Here is a 19,860-nt window from a genome sequence, read left to right as displayed (position 1 = left end):
AAATGGGAGCCTGGCATGGTACTTTATACGTGTAATCCCAGCCCTCACAATACTGAGGCAGGAGGATTACTATATTCTGAAGTCAGCCTGGTCTACTTGGCAAGATCTCAAATACAAGCAAAAACAAACTATGTCAATCTGAAAGAGAAACTTCTGTCTAAAATGTAATAACAGATTTTCCTTCATGGGATAAACTTTATTTCATACTCTCCATTTTAATTGAGATTTGATAAATGTTCAGCTATCACGAAGACGTGCTAAACCGGTAGCTGGTGACTCACTAAGCTGTCTGCAGGCACAGCACCCTGCAGCGAATGCGACAGAGAATGTGCCCACGCCAGAGGGAAGACTCAGCACACACCAACTCCCCTGTGGAAGGGAAGAGCGTGGGCCACACTGCCACGCTCGGCCTCTAGCTGGTGACGCTGTTTTGGGAGGCTGTCAGTCGTTAGGATGTGGGGAGAAAAATGGAGAAAATGGGTCACTGGGGAGTAGGCCACCTCTGCCTCCTGCTCCCCAGCATGCGGAGTTGGGGAGTCAGAGGCACACACTCCCGAGGCCACAGAGTCATCTACTCCAGTGTCTTCCTTGCCATGATGGACTATGCCCCCTCAAACTGAGGGCCGAATAAACCCCTCCTGCTTTAAGTCATGTATTTGATCACAGCAAGGAGAACAGCAACTGATACATACATGCTTTAACAGTGCCCTGCCCCCACACGGAGCATTAGGTTCCCTATTCCATACACTGAATCTAGACAACTACTGGGGACACCCTAAGAATGAAATTAAAAGATCGATTCTTCCCCGCAGACTCATAGTCCCGCCTTTCAACCTTCCAGTATGAGATCTTCAAGCCATGCTATGAGTTCAGGCCTAGCCAGTATCTCTTGGGCCCTTTCTACCGTCACGGCTACTCTGTGTAATGACACTGTAAAGCCCAAGGGTCACTTTTTGGGCTTCTGCTTCATCAACTCCTTTACTTCCTCCCATGAACACTGCAGATCTGAGGCCACCTCACAGAGTGACAGAGGAAGCTCTCCCGCCCTAAGGTTATTTTTGGAATGAGCCAAGGCCTCTTCATCATCTCCCTCCATGGGCTTTGGTGGCACTGTTTTTCCTATTAAACTGAGCATGGCATCCAATTAGTTCCTATGAATAGACTTTTCATGAGCAATCTGCTCCGTTGGTGTTTTCATAAGAAATTAGCTGGACACATCTGCTCACCAGAGCCTGAAAACCACAGCTCATTCACCCTCTTAATGGCTGGTTCTTGCAACCTGTAATCTCTTCAGACTCCATTGCCTTCTGTTGAGCAGTTTTTAGTATATTCGTCTCTCACCCAATTCAAGATGTGGGGGTGCATTATTGAGCAACCACCATCATCATTGTTTTTAAAGTATAGTGTGAGCCACGTTGGTACGGCTATCCCTTCCTGGAATGGAAAATGAAAGACACCAAGTTCTGCTCTGTGCACCGTGCTGAGCAGACAGAACAAGAGGCATAGCAGCGTGAACAGTTTAAATTCTTTGGCCAGTATCAAGGAATATAAGGTACAACAGCATGGTCAAATTAAAAAAAAAAACAACTTTAGAGGATTAAATGATTTCAATAGCCTGAGATTTTCCAATTAGGATGAAATCTAATCAGAAGGAAGAAGACATGCTAGAACATTACTTTCTAGAAATAACACAGAATGAAGCTGCAATCTTTGGGCTGAAGCAATGCAAGCAAAACAGTGACTTTCAGTGTTGAAGTGATGTTAGGCACTGCGGGAGAGCAGCCAGCGGGAAGAAAGATTAAGAAGGGGCCGTGATTCTGCATGCTGTGAGCCTTCACAAGAGCTGGCTCTAAGTACTGTGCCTGCAAACAGCCAGAAGAAGCCAAAGGGCAGACATCCTTCATCCAGCTCCTCAGAATGCCATGCCAATTGGAGGAAGTAAACTAAGTTTATGCAAATGTTTTCTGAGAGAAAACGCCACAGCAAGAGAAAGTAGCTGCAGGAGACTATGAAGGCCTCTCTAGAACCCGCCAGATCCCTTCAGTGGACCCCACATGGCAAGAAGACATAATCCATGGCCATCAGGCCCAGGGCTCATGTGTCATCTTAAGAACAAAGTCAAGAGCCTCCTGAACTGTGAGGACAGACAGCAGCCAGGACTCTGGTTAGGTGTTAGTGTGTGCCTTCACCAAGGGGAACAGCCAGAGGGTACTTCTACAGGACTCTGGTTAGGTGTTAGCATGTGCCTTCACCAAGGGGAACAGCCAGAGGGTACTTCTACAGGACTCTGGTTAGGTGTTAGCGTGTGCCTTCACCAGGGGGACCAGCCAGCGGGTACTTCTACAGGACTCTGGTTAGGTGTTAGCGTGTGCCTTCACCAGGGGGACCAGCCAGCAGGTACGTCTAGGTCTCAGACTGAAGATCCAGCGAATGATGCAAAGAAGAGTGTGTTTCTCTGCCTCTGCAGAGAGAGTACTCTAGTGTGAGAAGAAATTCAAAAATAAAGATGACTTGTTTTTTCTCCTAGAACTGAGTCCTAGATCCAACCATCTGACCTTCCAATCTCTGGGTGATTCTCATCTCTAAGATCAGCGTGTTCATCTTACAGGAGACTATTAATACTCACCCATCCTGTGCCACTAAATTACTGCTAAACAATGGCCCCAAAATGCCCATGAACAACACTTTTAAAAACCACAGAAGTTACAGTCAAAGAGACTGTGTTGATGGACCCAGTTCTTGACTCAGATTAACTCCCCTCGGTGACATCACGGCTTTGTCTTAGCATTCCTACTTCCGTGATGAAATATCAGGACCAAAAGCAAGCTGGGAAGGAAAGGCTTACACTACATCACTGTCCATCACTGAAGGAAGCCAGAACAGGCACTCAAACAGGGCAGGAACCTGGGGGCAGGAACTGAGACAGAGGCCATGGAGAAGTCCACGAGGCCGGATGTCTCAGCTGGTCTTCAGTATATGCTAGAATCCTAAAGACAGAGGCTCTGGTGCCAGTGGAGGAACAGACTGGCAAGCAAGACTAGGGAAAGCAGGCAAAGAGCCAACGCTTCCTTCTTCCATGCCCTTATACAGGCTTCCAGCCGAAGGTGTGGCCCACATTAGAGGTGGGTTTTCCCAGCTCAAACAATCTGGATTAAAGGTATGTCTTCCTACCTCAAAGATCTAGGCTAGAAGTGGATCTTCCTACTTCAAAGTAAGCAAAATTTTAAATTAAGCACACTCATAGGTGTGCCCTCCATTTAGGAGTTTCAGTTAATTCCAGATGTAGTCGAGTGGACAACCAAGAAAAGCCATCACAGATTTGAGTGTGAACCATCCCTGCAGGCTCATGTCTTAAACCCTTGGTTCCCAGATGGTGGCGCTATTCTGGGGGGGTTAGGAATCTGGGGAGGCGGGACTTAGCTGGAGGAAGTACTTCACAGGGCACAGCCTTGCTGACTCTATTCTCCCTAGGTCCTTTCTTCACTTGCTAATCCCATTGTCGTGATGCTGCCCAAGCAAATGGAGCCAAAGCACCCTGGGTTGAAACCCTCAGAAGCAGTGAGCCAAGCAAGATCCTTCCTTTTTCCTTTAAGTTGCTTCTGTTGGGTTTTGTGATTATAGAAAAAAATAAACTAACAGAATGGCATCTCTGACATTTGGCACACATTCACTGTGGCCAGCACCTTGACCTGGAGGATCATCCCATAAGAAGGAATTGATGGCTGCTTTGCCCAGTGATTTTACATCTCATGTGTAAAATGCATGCCCAGTCCTGTCGATCCCCAGCTCTTTCAGTCCACATCAGTCCACATGAGCACCCAAGGTTTCCACCGGCACCCAGACTCTGCGCCACCTGGATGTCAAAAAGTCCTTCAAGAACCAGTGGAACACATGAACAGCTAAAGTCTGTCATATACATTAGCACAGCGTCAGGACAGGAAATAGGGGGTGGTGACAAGCACGAAATACAAAATTAAGGTTAAAGGCACAGGAGTCCACAAAGCAAGGACAATGAGCACACAGGAAGACTGGGTGGGATGGGAAAGCTGCGTTTTCACTGGTCATCGCTTGCTACGCTCGGCTGTTTTATTATCACTCGGACGACCAGAAACAAGTGGAAGAAGGCTTGCTTGCGCTAGAGTGTCCAGAATAACATTGTGTTGCTAGATATCAAGTTTCAAGGACATTATCAGGGCAGCCTATTCCTGGTTAATTCTGCCAAATATAAGTGTTCTTTTCTGGGATAACCCCACAGCTACATGCAGGGCAGGGTATGGCATCACCGATGACCTGTATCGACCAAAAGCTAGGAAAGCATATAGACTGGGGAGAGGGATTCATTGGTAAACTGCTTGCGCTGTAAGCGTGAAGACCTGAGTTCAAATCCCCAGAATCTACATAAAAAGCCAGGAACAATGCAACACATCTGCAATCCTAGTGATGAGACAGAAAGCAGAGCCAGACAGGGAGAGACCTGCCTCAAACAGTGGAGTGTTAGGACCCTGAGGATTGATAGCCAAGGTTGTTCTCTGATCACTATATGGACAGCACGCATGCACACACCTGCACCCATGTGTGCATCCCACACAAGCATATGTGTGCAACAATGAAGGGATGCATGTCGGATCATGCAAGCCCATCCACCATTCTTCTACTGGAACATTTTAAAAAGACCCTGGGTCAGAGCAGAGCAACAGAGATGGCTGTGAACCCGCGGTGCCACCTGTGGAGCTGAACGCTGGGCATGAGGGCAGTGATGCCATCGGTCTCGAGAGCACGGAACATTGTCTTTTCGCTATGTGAGAAGCCACACCCCTTCCCTGTCTCCTAAGCATCCACAAAGAGAGGTGTCCATGGAGCTCACATGGACCCAGGGAGACAGACTGAGGTCCACAGTGGGAGTATCCGGGAGCCAGGCTGGGCAGCATAGATCAGCAATCCTGCTTTCTTGCTGGAGGCTGGGACCTTGAGCAATTCTCCCATTCAGCCCCTCTGGAGCCCAGAGCTTACAAGGCAGGTTCCAAGAAAAGGCCTAAGAGCATCCTTGCCTTAGCTGATAACCATTTTTATCCTGTCGAAAGTGTTCTGTCTGAGCAGGCAGAGTCAGGCAGAGGGGCAAGCAACATTTTTCAAAATGCTGGTCCAAGCCACTAACAAATGATCTGCCTAAAGCAACAAGAAGAAAACAAGCACAAAGTCAGTGGTGTTCTTGTTCTGTGTGTCTGTCCTTCCTGGGGGTCACTGGTACAGACGTGAGACCCACTAGGCCACGGAAAGTCCATTGTTCAGACATCGGCACCAGGTACGGCAAACTAGTCGTGACCCTGCACTGGAGGGCCTTTGGGTGAACAGACAGGTAAGAGAGAGGAGGAAGGGAGGGCAGGATGGAGGCAGAATTCCTGTGGCTACAAAGTCACCTGCCAAGGATGAGAGGGAGACAAGAGAGATCCGATTATGTGAAGGACAGTGTCGAGGGGTACCAGGATCCAATCTGTTGAGCGAAATCACCAGAACAAGTCATATTACAGAATAAAGTCGATATTTTGGAATGTTTGCTCTAGGCTGATCATCACAGGGGTCTGTAAGAAGAGCCATCCACGGCCAGTGTGTCCAATCTTACCCAAACAGTGCAGGAGGAAGAGGGAAGGCAGTTAGCAGCCCACAGCCCAGGGTCTGCAGGTGAGCTACTACCTGTCCACTGTTTACAGCGAGCATGTATTGTCACCAAAGGGGATGGGGGCTTAGTTGAGGCCCTGGAGGCCCCAGAGTACAGTTCTTGTAGCCAAATGAATCCCCGGCTTTTTTATTCTCATTCCTTTTGTTGTTTGGGGACAGAGTCTCACTGTGTAACCCAGACTATCCTTGAACCCTGAACTCTCCTGCCTCCACTCCTCGGAGCTTGGGATCATGGATGTGGTGGTTAGGAATGCCGGGCAGCTTGACAGGCTCTCCCACGGTTAACTGCCATGATTGGAACCAACAGCTGGCCCCTACAAGGACTCTCTGAAGAGCTGATGAGAATCCTCTGTGGTGATCTATGGAATAGTTTCGGGAGGGACACAACCGGTTCCTAAGAGGAGTTTCCTCCACCAAACCCATCGCCCCTGCTTCCCCAGCCGTGCCCAGTACCAATTCTTCCCAGAAACAGTCCAAAAAGATAAACAAAATTCACACTTGAGCCCTCCTGGGGAACTCAGGGAAACCCCCTGTGGTGGGAACTACAGAAAGCAAGCAAACTTCAGAGAAAAGCAAAAATAAAGTGATATAAAAGAGAGAAGAAAACATTCCACCATGTCCCTGAGAAAGGAGAGCGCTGTCGGGTAGGGTGACAAGCCACTGCAAGCGGGGGTGACGCCAAAGAACCAAGCAGCTGACAATTACAACTCATTATGAGCAAATCTCACTTCAAACCAAAGTCCCCGAGGAACTAATTTATACTAGACGTGCTGCCAGTGAGTCGGGGGAGCCATCATTCCAAGCCACCCTTGGGCACATAGAAGTTCTTCCTGCACTCTGAGGCTGACAGCAGTGCCTGGTGCCCATCTCCCTCCAACAAGCTCTCGTCAAGCTGGGGCTCTGCCAAGCCTGTCAATAACAACTGACCCCAAATTACGGCACAAGCTGGCACACTGTACAAAGGTCAAGTGGAAAACTGTCCCCTCCACCCCGTCACTGTTGTCAGGCTTTGAAAGGTCATTCCACCCGATCCATTGTCATGTCAGAAAATAACTTTGTCTACTGTGACATGTGAAATGTTCCTTCGTACAGGCATCCTGATTTCTTTTCGTACTCCCTAACATAGAGCTGGGCATTCTCAGTGCATCGGAAGCGGGAAGCTGGGTACCAGCAAGACTGAGCGGGAAAAACAAAGCTAGGAGCTGAAGACTCTTCATAGTCTCTTCAGACCTAAGCATTCTTCTAGGTCTGTCCTTGTGGCTAACACTCACTCAGTTAGTTTTTATTTTTCTTGTTGCAGTGATAAAAACAATGTGAGGAAGGAAGGGCTTATTCTGGGTAGGGACTCAAGGGGACACAACGTATCCTGGAGGGACCGCTAGGCAGCAGGCGTGTGAGGAGGCGGCTCATAGCGCCTTCACAGTCAGGAAACAGAGAGGTGAATGCCAGTGTGTCGCTTCATTTCTCCTTTTTATTTAGTCCAGGACCCGAGTCCACAGAATGGTGCCACCTGTATTCTGAGTAGTTCTTCTCTTGGGAGTCAAATCTTACAAAAAGATTCCCAAAACATCCAACCAAGGTGACAATGGGATAAACCATCTGTCTTAGTCAGTGTTCTACGGCTCTAAAGAGACACCACGACCATAAATTCATTGGGGCTGGCTTATACTTCAGAAGTTTAGTCCATTGTTGTTATGGTGGGAAGCATGGCAGCAGGCAGGCAGACGTGGTGCTGGAGAAGTAGCTGAGAGTTCTGCATCCAGATTCACAGGCAGCATGAAGGAAGAAACACTGGGCCTGGCTTGAGTCTTTGAAACCCCAAAGCTTACCCTTGGTGACACACTTTATCTAACAAGGCCACACTTCCTAATCCTTCTCAATTAGGGTCACTCCCTGATGAACAAACATTCAACTCCATAAGCCTTTGGGGGCCATTCTTACTCAAATCACCGCACCGTCATAATAGGTACCGTATACAAGTCCCATTATAGCATGAGCTGATTCTCCAAATGAATTAGTTCACTAGCAGGCTGCCCTGTTGACAGATGGGAAAATAGAGCCTAGCTTGGAACATCTGTACAAGTTTATACCGCCTGCTGTGATGGCAGAACCCGATTTTGTTGGCAGATTTTTTTAACTAGATTGGCCTAAAGGTTCTGAAATCCTATGATTATGCGGCTTGTATAATTATCTACTATTAATAACCATAAAATGACAATAACGGGAGCTGGGTACATGGTTCAGTTGCTAGAGTGGTTACGTAGCATGCAAGAAGTTCTGGGTTTGATTTCCCCAGCACCACACAAACTGGGCACAGTGATACATAACTACACTCTCAGCACTAGATAAAGGCAGGAATATCAGAAATCCAACATTATCATTTACTACATAGAGAGTGGAGGCCAGCCTACACTGCATGAGACCCTGTCTCATAACAATAAAGACAGTCATTACTATTTGTAATAAGCTGTATCCCAAACACTTATTCCTCAATGGGAAACTTTGACTAGCACCATGCTGGAGGGGAGAGTTAAAATTAGGCAAGGAACAAGCTAATAATTTAAAATAATAAAAAAAACCTATCTCCTGAGTATATTTAATTTTTATTTATTATGTTATTTTGTCTTTAAAAATAGAAAGAAATATAAACAGGGTCTCTCCTCTGCCCAAGAAGCTCAGCCGACGAGAGAGACAACAGCTGTATTCAAGTATAATGTGTAGGGGGACAAACATTCAAAACGCTAACCCCAGGGCAGGTGGGTCTCCTCAGACCTAGGACAGAGAAGGAATGGTACATGTTCAGTGTGTGGTATGGGTCAAGGCCCACGGTTCTCTAGAGCAACTAGGGGAGCAGGCAGAAAAAGAATCAGGATAGAGAAAATATTGTTAGGGTAGGGTGAGGAATGCCTGGCCTACTTTAACACCTGTCCTAGTAACAATGTGATCAGGGGAGGTGGGGACTGTCCTGGCTAACACCTGTCCTAGCCACAGTATGATCAGGGGAGGTGGGGACTGTCCTGGCTAACACCTGTCCTAGTCACAGTGGTTAGGACAGGTGGAATGGTCCTGCCTACTTTTATGTCAGCTTGATACAAGCTAGCATCATCTGAAAGGAAGGAACCCCAATTAAGAGAAAATGCCTCCATAAGGTCCTTCTTTGGGGATTTTCTTAATTAATGATTGATGGGGAGGGACCAGCCCATTATGTATGGTGCTATCCCTGGGCTGGTGGTCCTGGGTTCTATAAGAATGCAGGCTGAGCAAGCCATGAGAAACACACAGCGCCCCTCCGTGCCTCTGTATCAGCTCCTGCCTCCAGGTTCCTGCCTGTTTCCTGCCCGGCTTGAGTTCCTGTCCTGACTTCCTTCAGAGATAGACTATGATGCGGAAGTGGAACCTGTAAACCTTAGTGTTTCAGTCATGTTTCATCAGAGCAATAGTAACCCTGGCTAAGACAAGAAGAGAAAAAACCTTAAGGTGGGATGCTATGTGCAGGATGAATCGAGAGGTGAGACCAGAAGCCAGAGATCCAAGGAGAGACCCGTGAATTAATACAACCAGATAATGCTGAGGTCACAGATAGAAAAAAAGACACCTGTGGGAAAGACACAAATCTACAAGCTGTCTAATCTCACAATCCAGCAAAAGGGAGGGTCCAGGCAAGCCCCAGGCCTCTTTATTACAGTAGGAGCTAAGCACTTGGAGCTGGGCTGGGACAGGGATAAGACAGGGCGCTACAGTGGGAAGGTGTGCGCAAATATAGCTGTGGGGTCTTAGGTTGGACATGCTAGGCCCCAGGATTACAAAGGAAAGTGGTATATCAACTTATAATCTTTTCTTACTTATTTAGAAACTGTCAGGAACCAGGATATAATAAAAAAAAAAATACAAAAACCCTCAGGCAACCAAGCAAGGAGGTCACAGAACAGTCCACTGAGTGTCTCCATGGCAGCGTGGAGTTGGGGGTTGGAGACAGTCAGTGACGGTACCTGACTGATGTTCTTTCTTTCTGCTCCTCATTTTACTCCCCATTTGGTCTTGACTCCAAATACGAGCTCTGTCACCTTGACACACTAGTCTGCCACAGTGGGCAGGTCTTCTCACCTCAACTAAGGCAATCCAGATAACCCCCCATGAGCATGCCAGGAGGCCCATCTCCTGCAGGATTCTAGATTCTTCTCAAGTTAACAATTAAGCTAACCATCACATATGGGGCCTTTAGAGCAACCACATTCCCACACCAAAGACTTGGGAGAGGGTGCAGCAGAAAGCCAGCTTCAGAGGACACAGCCACTGAGACACAGGAAGTGCCACCGCTGAGACACAGGAAGTGCCCCCACTGAGACACAGGAAGTGCACCCACTGAGACACAGGAAGTGCCTCCGCTGAGACACAGGAAGTGTCACCGCTGAGACACAGGAAGTGCCCCCACTGAGACACAGGAAGTGCCCCACTGAGACACAGGAAGTGTCACCGCTGAGACACAGGAAGTGCCGCTGCTGAGAGCAGGTAGGCACCATGAGTACTGCGACGCTTCACTAGATAGATACCAGACTGAAGAAAACGCCTGGACAGTACATATGAACAAAGAGCCGTCCAGAGATCCGCGGCACAGAGTCAAGGCGAAGGCAAAGCAGTGTAACATCTTTATGTAGAGGAAGCGGGCACCCAGTTTGTAAGAGTTCTAAAGGGAATGGTGGGGGATGGTTCATCATCCTCTCTGCCCACAAGGGCAGAGTTCACAGAACTACAGAATAGCAGGTGCCCATGGGGAATGGGAAGCGTCCTAGGACAGAGCACTTCCACCTCCCCTTCAGCCTTGTCGCCATCTGGGTCCCCCTTTCATTCTGTCCCTTTCCATCTCCCCTCCGTCCCAGCTTCAAAACTGAGATAATCAAGCCTGGGTATGGCACTGAACCTGTAACCCCAGCTGTTTGACGGACTGAGACAGAAGGGTCAGGAGTTCAAGACCAGTCGGGCTATATCACGAGATGCCATCACAAAGACAGAATAGTTTCCTAGTTTCTGTCTGATGCTGTAATAAATACTCTAATCAAAATTAACTTAGGAAGGAAAGCATTTATTTGGCCTATATTTGCAGAACACATGCACTTTGTAAAGGGATGTCAGAACAGTCACTCAAGCAAGGACCCAAGGCAGAAACCATGGAAGAATGCTATTTGCTAGCTGGCTGGCACAGGCTCGTACTCAGCTAGCTTTATTGTACAGCCCAGGAGCACTGCCTAGGGAATGACGCCGTCCACAGTGGGCTGGACCTTCCAGCATCATTAACAAGACATTTAATCAAGACAATTCCCCATTGACATACCACAAGCTAGTCTGATCTAGGCAATTCTTCAGTTGAAGCTCTCCTGTCAGATGAGTCTAGGTTATGTCACGTTGACAATTAAAAATTAGAACTAACGAGGACAGTAATCGATGTTGGGGCTTCCTTAAACCCAAGAAGAGCTACAATTTTATTTCCTCGGTGTCACGCAGCGTCATCCAGCAGAGCACCAGAAAATTAACAAGAAAAACAAGATCCTGAAATTCACCCTGGAGAGCAGAAAAACCCATTCGCTAAGATGTTTAGAATATTCACACTTCAAACACTTCACAATTTGCGTGCTTTACGACATAGTGCACTTTACTGCATTTACAAACTTATTTCTGCATCTTGAAAGAAATCAGATCACGCACAATGAGCTTCTTATTGACACATAGAAAATAAAGTGCCATATTATCTCGTCCTGCCTTCTGCTTGTTCCCGATGCTAACCGCCAGCTAAGGTTAGTCAAACCCTCTGATTCCTGTGCCTTCTAACACGTATGGGCTAGAGGAAGAAAGGGACCCGCTCCTTCCAAGCCCTGAGCTGTGGGCGCTCATACCCTGCACCATCACTTTCATTCCTCCCACGCCAGGGAACAGGTTTGCTGCTTCTGTTTTATCCCAGAGCAAACAGGTGCCCAAGAGCAGACAGCAGGGCACACAGCAGCTGCTGCCCTGACACCCTGTCTCCTCGCCCATCCCGGGACACTCTACTGTGTCAGCTGGACCATCCCCATCCAAAGAGACAGAGGGAGACGCTAAATTTTTCACGACTCATTTCACGATACCGCAACTGAAAACATACAGGAAAGGAAAACAAACACATAAATGCACTATCAACAAATGTTTCACGGCTCATGAAGGTGTTTTTTAAGGGTTTCAGGTTTTGAATACGCTAATTGTTTCTGTCACTTCACGCAAAAGTAAAAGAGTTGGAACACTCTGCCAGCAGAAGCTATCACTCAGTCAATTCAATTGCACGTTGTGGTCCAATCACTCTTTATTATAATACGCATAATACCCAGCTAATGGAGCCTTTCCAGAGCCCCACATAACAAACCCTCTTTGCACTGTCCTGATCAGACATCAATCAAGGGCTACTTTGTGTATTAGCTCGTTGCTGTGACAGAAAGAACTTGGCGAGGAGAGGCTTGTTTGGGTTCATAGTTCAGAGGAGGCCATCCATCTCCGCAGGGATGCATGGAAGTGGGGGTGGCTCTCTCTGCAACAGGGAAGCACGGAGCTGCTGGTCACCTTACTGCATCAGGCAGGAAGATGCCAGGAACAGAAATGAGGACCAGGCTAAAACCCTCAAGACCTGTCCCCAGTGACCCCCTCCCTTCAGTGAGGCTCTACCCATAAAAATTCACAACCACCCCAAAAGAGTGTTACCAAATGTTACACTGGGACCAAATGTTACACACACACAAACCTCCAAGGACATGAGATTTGCTTCCTGGGGAGAAGTAAAACAAAAGTCTCTGGGAAATTGGCAACCAGGGGCAACTTAAAACAAATCTGAAAGTGGGCTTGGAGGTAGAGATACAGAACTAATATAGATATAGACGTAGATACAGCCCTAAGTCACGCTGCTTCATACAGTCCAGCAAAGGACTTGGAGATACAGTCTAGTATGGATGCATCCTGGGGTGGTCCCACTGTTCAGCCACCATGGGGTGCATTAGCACAAGCCTAGTGCCACAACCAGCCACACCCTTATCTCCACAGTGCATTTTGCCACACCCCTCGACCTCTCTATGTAATGCAGCCTGCAGTATTCCTTGCTTCACTGTCCAGTTTGCTACACTCCTCAGCTCCATGGTGCAGACTTCACGGTGCATTCTGCTGTGTTCCTCAGCCCCATGTTGAAGCCTGCAGAGCCCTCTTGGCTCCACGGTGGAGCCTTGCACTCCGCTCTGCTCCCTGCTGCGACCTGCCGCACCACTCAGCTCCAGGATGCACACCACTATGCTAAACACTGTGTGCAACTTGATAAAAAAACGTAGCCAATTGTAACACAATGCAAGAATTTGCACACCTGACTATATCTAAACATAGAAACAGTACTATAAAACCACAACATTCAGGTTTTTCCTCAGGTGTAGTGGAGGATGGAGAAACTGCTCAGCAGTTAAGAGCTTTAGTGCCCTTGTGGAGGATCCAAGTTCAGCTCCCAGCAAAGCTCTGGCCTCCATACACTTGCACATATACACACATGAACACACACACATGAATACACACACACATTGGGGGGGGCGAGGTAAGATACTGAGATTTTCTCACAGCCTTTCCTTGCTCATTTGGGGAGCAAAGTGACAGACATGGTAGTGACAGACATGGTTACAGTGGGCGTAAGTCAGGGGCTGACAGAATACGTTGTGGGAGTAAATCAAAATAGGAACAGCGACACGGAGGATCCTTGTGGACAGTCTTGTCCTCCCTTCAGCCGTGCCCTAAAGTTCTCCTCTGTACTCCAGGCTCCGAGCAGTGGTCTCTCCCGAGGTCTCATTCTCACCCTTCAGCCCCCACAGTCACGGGGCGAGCATTAATACAATGAAGCCAGAGGGTCTTTTGGAAAAAGACCCTAAACATCGAAAAGTATTATTCTTTCTTCCCCAAGCCTTCTCAGCTGTTGGCAAAGATGAAAGAAATATGAACTTGGCTTTCCTGGAGAGGGAGAGATGGAATCAGAATCCTTAGGGGGGTTCCCAGGAGGCATCGCCGAGTAAACTTGCTGTGATTTTGATTAGATAAAACATGGAACTTTCTATTCTCTGCCAACCACATCTTTTGCTGGAGCCCACAGCGAAAGTAGAAAGAAAGAGAAAAGGAAACAGACTCCAGGGGACATATTGCTGTCCTGTGGCTTTTCCTGCACACACAATTGTTGCACACCCTTCCCCGAGATAAAGACAAAGTATGCCGTTGTCTATACACAAAAAGAAACAAAGTTCATAAAGGACGTGTGGACAAATCACAATTCTTCCAGGGTTTTTGCGAACCCTTGAGATACTAGGTGAGAAATAAAGTATATTCCTGGGTCTTTCAACAAATCTCACTATAGTAGGGACTCCGCGGTGTCCGCTGAGGTCCCACTGACCCAGAATCCCATCATCTATGAGACTTCACAGATCCCTGCGTTATTGTTCTTGCTACTCTGTTCTTCTAACAGAAGAAACTTAAGGAAGGAAGGGCTTATTTGGGGGATTTCAGTTCATTGTGGTAGTGGCGGTGGTCATCCATGGTGGCAGGAGCATATGGCAGGGGGTTACTAGGAGTGGGTCTTTGAAAGATACGCCCGCTTTGGGATTTGGTCTGTTTTCTCTGCCTTCTGGTCAGCCATGATGCAAGACCCTGTACCATATGCTCCTGCCACCATGGACGACACCGTCACTACGGTGATGAACTCCAGGGTAGCAGAATAAACAGACGCTGGGCCAAGAGCAGCTCCGAGTGCTTCCTCCTCACCTCCTCTAGCTGGTGATAGTGTGGGTACCAAGACATCTCAATCCTTCCTGAAGCATTTACTGAATATACAGGGACCAGATGCACACTCCACAAGCCAGCTGGACAGGCCTGAGGTGCGGGCAGGGTGAGAGTGGTGTGGGACTTACTGTGGACCAACCAACCTGTCCTCTCTGTACACTCCTAGGTCCCAGAGATCTGCCCACACAAAACCCCCAGCCACTGTCCCGGGGCCTGCCCCTCCATGGAAGAAAACCTACAGCCACAACTCCTTCATCCTCAGTTCCTGAGTCTTCTAGAAATTGGAGAAAACACACAGTGCGAGGTCCACCCCAGAAGCTCTGAAGGAGGGTGCCCTTTCTTTCTGACTTCTCTGACAAGAGCTTCACAGTTTCATTCCCAAAGGATGGCAGGAATATTTAAAGGGGATAGAAGTGAGGCCTTGGCTAGAAAAAGACCAGTGGGTGAACCAAGTCCAGAAAGACCTTGGGGGTGGAGGGTGTGCATGGCTTCCATCCAAGGAATGTAGCACCGTGGGAGCTATGATCTAAAGGAGGAGGGACTAAGACTCAGCCTTTGACAATGAAAACAAACCCCTGCAATGTTGCAAGAGTGGGAGCATCAAAACCCAGGGCTGCAGTAGTGGGGGCATCAGAACCAGGGCTGCAGTAGAGGGTGCATCAGAACCAGGGCTGCAGTAGAGGGTGCATCAGAACCAGGGCTGCAGTAGAGGGTGCATCAGAACCAGGGCTGCAGCAGTGGGAGCATCAGAACCAGGACTGCAGTAGAGGGTGCATCAGAACCAGGACTGTCTTCTACCCATGGCGCAGCATGGACCCCGGGGCTACCATGGAAGGTACTTCTGCCTCATACCTTCTGCTCCCTCTGACACTCATCCTTCACTCATCACGGTGTGAAATCTGACGGCCTGCGGATGGAGGCGGAGGAGAACCTGAAAAACCCCGCCTTTGTCCTCAAGTCCTCTCACCCCCTGAGGAGCAGCTCAGAGGCACACACAGTCAGGACACTGTGCACCTCTGTTCCTGGGAGGAACTGTCCCTCACAGATTCCAACATGGTCCCAATTCCAATGGCTCAAGGCTTAGGCGATGGAGTAACAGAAACAGGCCAAGTGGCCACAGCCTACACATTGAGCTAACACTTCTTTATTATTATTATTATTATTATTATTATTATTATTATTATTATTATTGTTGTTGTTGTTATTTATTAAAAATTTCCACCTCCTCCCCACCTCCCTTTTCCCTCCCCCAGCTGGACTGGGAGTGATGGAGCATGTGATCAAACTGGACACTCTGAATGTGGCTGGCAATGAAGGCTGACTGAGAAGCCAAGGACAATGGCACTGGGTTTTGATTCTACTGCATGGACTGACTTTGTGGGAACTAACACTTCTGGAGAATCCTCGGCTCTGTATTACACTTCTCAGCCAGTCCTGGACCCTAAAGCAAGCCACTAACTGGAGTATCTGCCAATCCCACGGTTGTCTGGAGGATCTTTAAGTTAGTCTAAGCCCTCCCCCTTCCCACCCCACCCCCCGCCACACACACACACACACACACACACACACACACAGCAGAGTTGTTAAGGCTCCTTCCAAACCAGCCACTCCTAAAACCTCCTCTTCTCCCTCCATCTGTGCACAGTCAGGAACCCTCTCTGGCTCAACTCCTGTTTGGCTCCTCATTGGCCTCTCTCTGACCGGCCCCACTCTCTCTTGGCCTCATGTTATAACTTGTCCTTCTTCTCTTGAATATTTTTGACCATGAGGGGTTTCACTGTCTGCCATCTCCTAAATGCAATTCATTTCTCTAGCTCGTCCTGGAGAGCATGAAGCCAGAAGGCCCCATAATGATGTCATCATCAACATCCTAGCACTTTCTCCCCCTCCCCACTGCCCCCATGGGTGCCCAGTCAGTATAGTTCATGGATTTGTGCATCACAGGCAGGCAGGCGATGAGTTAGTTTGCTTCCTACAGAGCAGATCCTCACCTGTTCCTGACCAATCAAAAAGGTTCAGCCTACCATCGCGTGGTTGAAATCCCCAGACCAACAGGGCAGCAGGCTAGCCGGCTGGCCCAGAGCAGAAACTCTCAAAGGAGTCAACCACACAGCTCCCAGGGCAAAGGAGGCAGAATATGAGAAGGGGAGGAAGGCAGAGAGATGTCAGGGAGAAGACGAAATGTCTACAAACAGATTTGAACTCACCTTTATCGAAATCACCAGCCTCAATCGCTTTTTCTTGAAGTGTCTGGAGCTTTAAACTTAAGGAAGTGACCTGTGTTGGTTTGAAGGGGAAACATGAGACATAAATTACATGTAAGAAATTACACAGAATAGATAAATTGCGAATAAATTGCAGTACGTTCATCTTGTGAAATCTAGGAGCGCCTAAGAGCTATTTCAAAACTGGGCTGTCCAGATGGCTTGAGGGTGAAGGCCCCGGCTTCAGCCTAAGGACTCGAACTTGATCCCCAAGACCCACACAGTGGAAATAGAGTTCTGACTTCCACACGTTCTTCTCTGACCTCTACAAAAGTACTATGACGCCCACATGCACATAAATAGAAAATCTAATAGGGAAATTAAAATCCTGAAAAGTCGTACCATTTTTAGAAGGAAAACTATTCTAAACGTGAACTTATATTCAAATTATGTTTTAAAAACCACATAAGGTTTTCCAATGCCAAATGCGTGTTTCTTTTTTAAAAAACAAAAGTTACTTGAACAAAAAGCATAATTTAAGCATGAAATCCCCAGAAATACTTAGAATGCTACAAATGCCACAAAGCTATGCCATCATGTGGAGAGAAGGAACACAGGCTGCAGGCCAAATGGCCTCTGTCCTAACCCTCAGAGCATAGCCATGAAGGTAAACATGGGAACTCAAAGAGCAGCATGAGGAGCCAGGCATGGACCACAGCGGTCTCCAGGCCAGCCCAGGAAGGACTGCGGCTCTACTTGAAGGTGTTGCCTTGGGCTGGACTTGTAACTCAGCGGTAGGCACCTAGCATGCACAAGGCCCTAGTTCTCTCCCCAGCACAGGAATCATAGACTGGGGAGAAGAAAGGAAGGATGAGGATGTGGAGAGCCACCAGCAGCCACGCCTTCCCTCCCAGAACAACTTCCTAAAGGACTGTGGCTGGTACTTGCTTCTAAACACTGAAGCTGGGCACTGGAGAGATGGATCAGTCAGTAAAGCTCTTGCCTTGAAACTGCAAGACCTGAGCTCAATGCTCAGAACTCACACAAGCATCGTGACCCATGCCCGGGACCCCAGCTCTGAAGAGGAGGAGACAGGAGAATCCCCGAGATTCGCTGACCTAAACGGTGCACTCCAGCACAGTGACGGGAAGTTAAGATGACACCCAAGATTGTCCTCCTCAACCTACACACACACACACACACACACACACACACACATTGTATGTGTGCATGTAGGCGCACATATGCATGCACACATATGCACACACACAAGCACATGTTCACACTAAAATAAAAGTTTTTTGTAGGAGGGACCCACACAACCCTTTGGGCAAATGAAGCAAAGCAGGGGAGGATGGGGCCCATTCCACGCTTTGCAAACTTGAACTGACTGCCTCCCTTACCTTCCCAGAGCCGTACTTTATCACCTCTATTTACTGCCTGGTCAGGGGAGATAACAACCTGAAGGAGTCTGCTCTCCCCTTCCACCAGGTGGGTCCTGGGGGTCAAACTCCAGTTGCCAGGCTTGGCAGCAAGTGCCTTTACCCACCAAACCATCTTGCCAGCCCCCATTTTCCTATTTCACAGCAGAGCTGAACCGAACAAACCACACTGCAGATCAGAGGTTGCAGAGAAGCATGGGCCCAATCAACGAGTCCATGCCAGCACGTAAGCCATGCAGACTGAGAACAGAGGGCAGAGCACCCGTGCTCAGAGGCAGAGGAAAAAGAAGCGCCACCACATCTTTACAGCCGCCATCCCAGGAGCCACTGCTGCTTCCAGGAACAGCACACAGTCAGACGCCCCACCCCCTGCCTCCACCCAGCACTGAGTCAGAGTACCAGTCTCCTGAAGGACACACACCTCCAGCTGCCTGCGGTTGATCAGTAGATGGTCCTGCAGCCTGGGCTCCCATTCGCTGAGCAAAGCATCCCATCCTCGGGTACCTGCCCAGCCACTGCCCTGGTCGCCCCACCCACCAGCTGAGGATGGATCCTGGGAAGAGAAGCCAGTGTCCAAGGAAGAGACTAGGCCACATTCTGGCTTGCTGCCACTCCCTGTCACCTGACCCAAGTCCACCAGGCCCGGAGTAGCCTGAAGATTGAAGGTCCAGAGACATCGACGGTCCTCACAGGATCTGTCTGAGCTGGACGCTTCAGCCGCCATCTCTTGGGGACTCTGGCGAAGGGATTCAGTGTCTCTGGATGGTAGGCAACCCTCTGCTTCTCCACGCTCCCCAGCAGCACCGAGGGAGAGTCGAATGAAGCTGAAGCAGGAAGTAAAGGTGTCTTGGGAGCCAGGAAGAGCTGGGATATCAGTCGGGCCATTCAACTCTGGCGATGCCAGAGGCTTCACAGTCTCCAGGCCCTTTGATCCCTTGCTCCAGGCTACATCAAGGCTGGGAGCCAGGGACTTACAGCTGTCCGAAGATAAGCCCTCTTGACAACATCCACTGTCCCCAGGCTTGCATGGCCTGGTCAGCTTCTCAGGTAGCTTGTTGCCATTTCTGGAATGAACCCCAAAGTATACTGATGTTTCTTTCACAGAGCTCTGGGTTGGGTGCAGGCGGCCCACAGAGGCCACAGTAGGGGCAAGCGAGCTCTTGAGCAAAGGGCTGCCCACCACCTGGCAGCACCCGCCGGGGCTGGAGCCACACTGTCCAGCCTTGGGCTGTGAGTAGTGGGACTCCTGGCCTGTCGGCCCTGCTGAGATCTGGCATGACGTGCCCACTGCTGGAGAGAGGAACCCGATCCCAGGGCAGGCTGCGCTTCTCATGTAGCCTGGTCTCCGAGTCAGCCGCCGCCTCGGAGGGGCTGCTGCAGGCGGCGAGCCATGCCCACTGTCTGAGAAGAGAAGAGAAGACAAAACTACATGTTATTGACTCAGTAGGTACTGCATGTAGAGGACATGCTAGACACACATGTCATCTGTGAGTACACCTGTCAAAGACACAGCATGAAAACTCTTATGATCCCAATCCAGGCATAGTGGGGCACACCCATAATACCAGTCCTTGGGACAGGAAGGCAGAAAGATCGGGAAATCAAGGTCATCCTTGATTTTAAGACACCCTGTCTTAAAAAATTAAAAGAAAGAAAGTTGGTGCTCCTCTGCTGATGCCCAGCTCGGTCCAGCATCCCCACCCTTGGTTCAGAGAAGCAGGCCC

At 48.8% G+C, this 19,860-nt stretch overlaps 1 protein-coding gene across 2 annotated transcripts in view; it reads right to left on the bottom strand.

Moving 5' to 3' along the window:
- Positions 1-19,860, bottom strand: part of Disc1 (DISC1 scaffold protein) — a 199,491-nt gene that overhangs the window by 147,230 nt on the left and 32,401 nt on the right. For both annotated transcript variants that reach the window (XM_087900602.1, XM_087900603.1), the window contains 2 exons: positions 18,558-19,537; positions 16,698-16,767 (listed from right to left, as the gene is read on the bottom strand). In XM_087900602.1, the coding sequence (XP_087756728.1) occupies positions 16,698-16,767; positions 18,558-19,537 (1,050 nt within the window). The remainder of the gene's footprint in view (positions 1-16,697; positions 16,768-18,557; positions 19,538-19,860) is intronic.

This window comes from Myodes glareolus, chromosome 22 (assembly GCF_982192425.1).
Source record: "Myodes glareolus chromosome 22, mMyoGla1.1, whole genome shotgun sequence".
Lineage (NCBI taxonomy): Eukaryota > Metazoa > Chordata > Mammalia > Rodentia > Cricetidae > Myodes > Myodes glareolus.
This window is presented reverse-complemented; position numbering and strand designations above follow the sequence as displayed.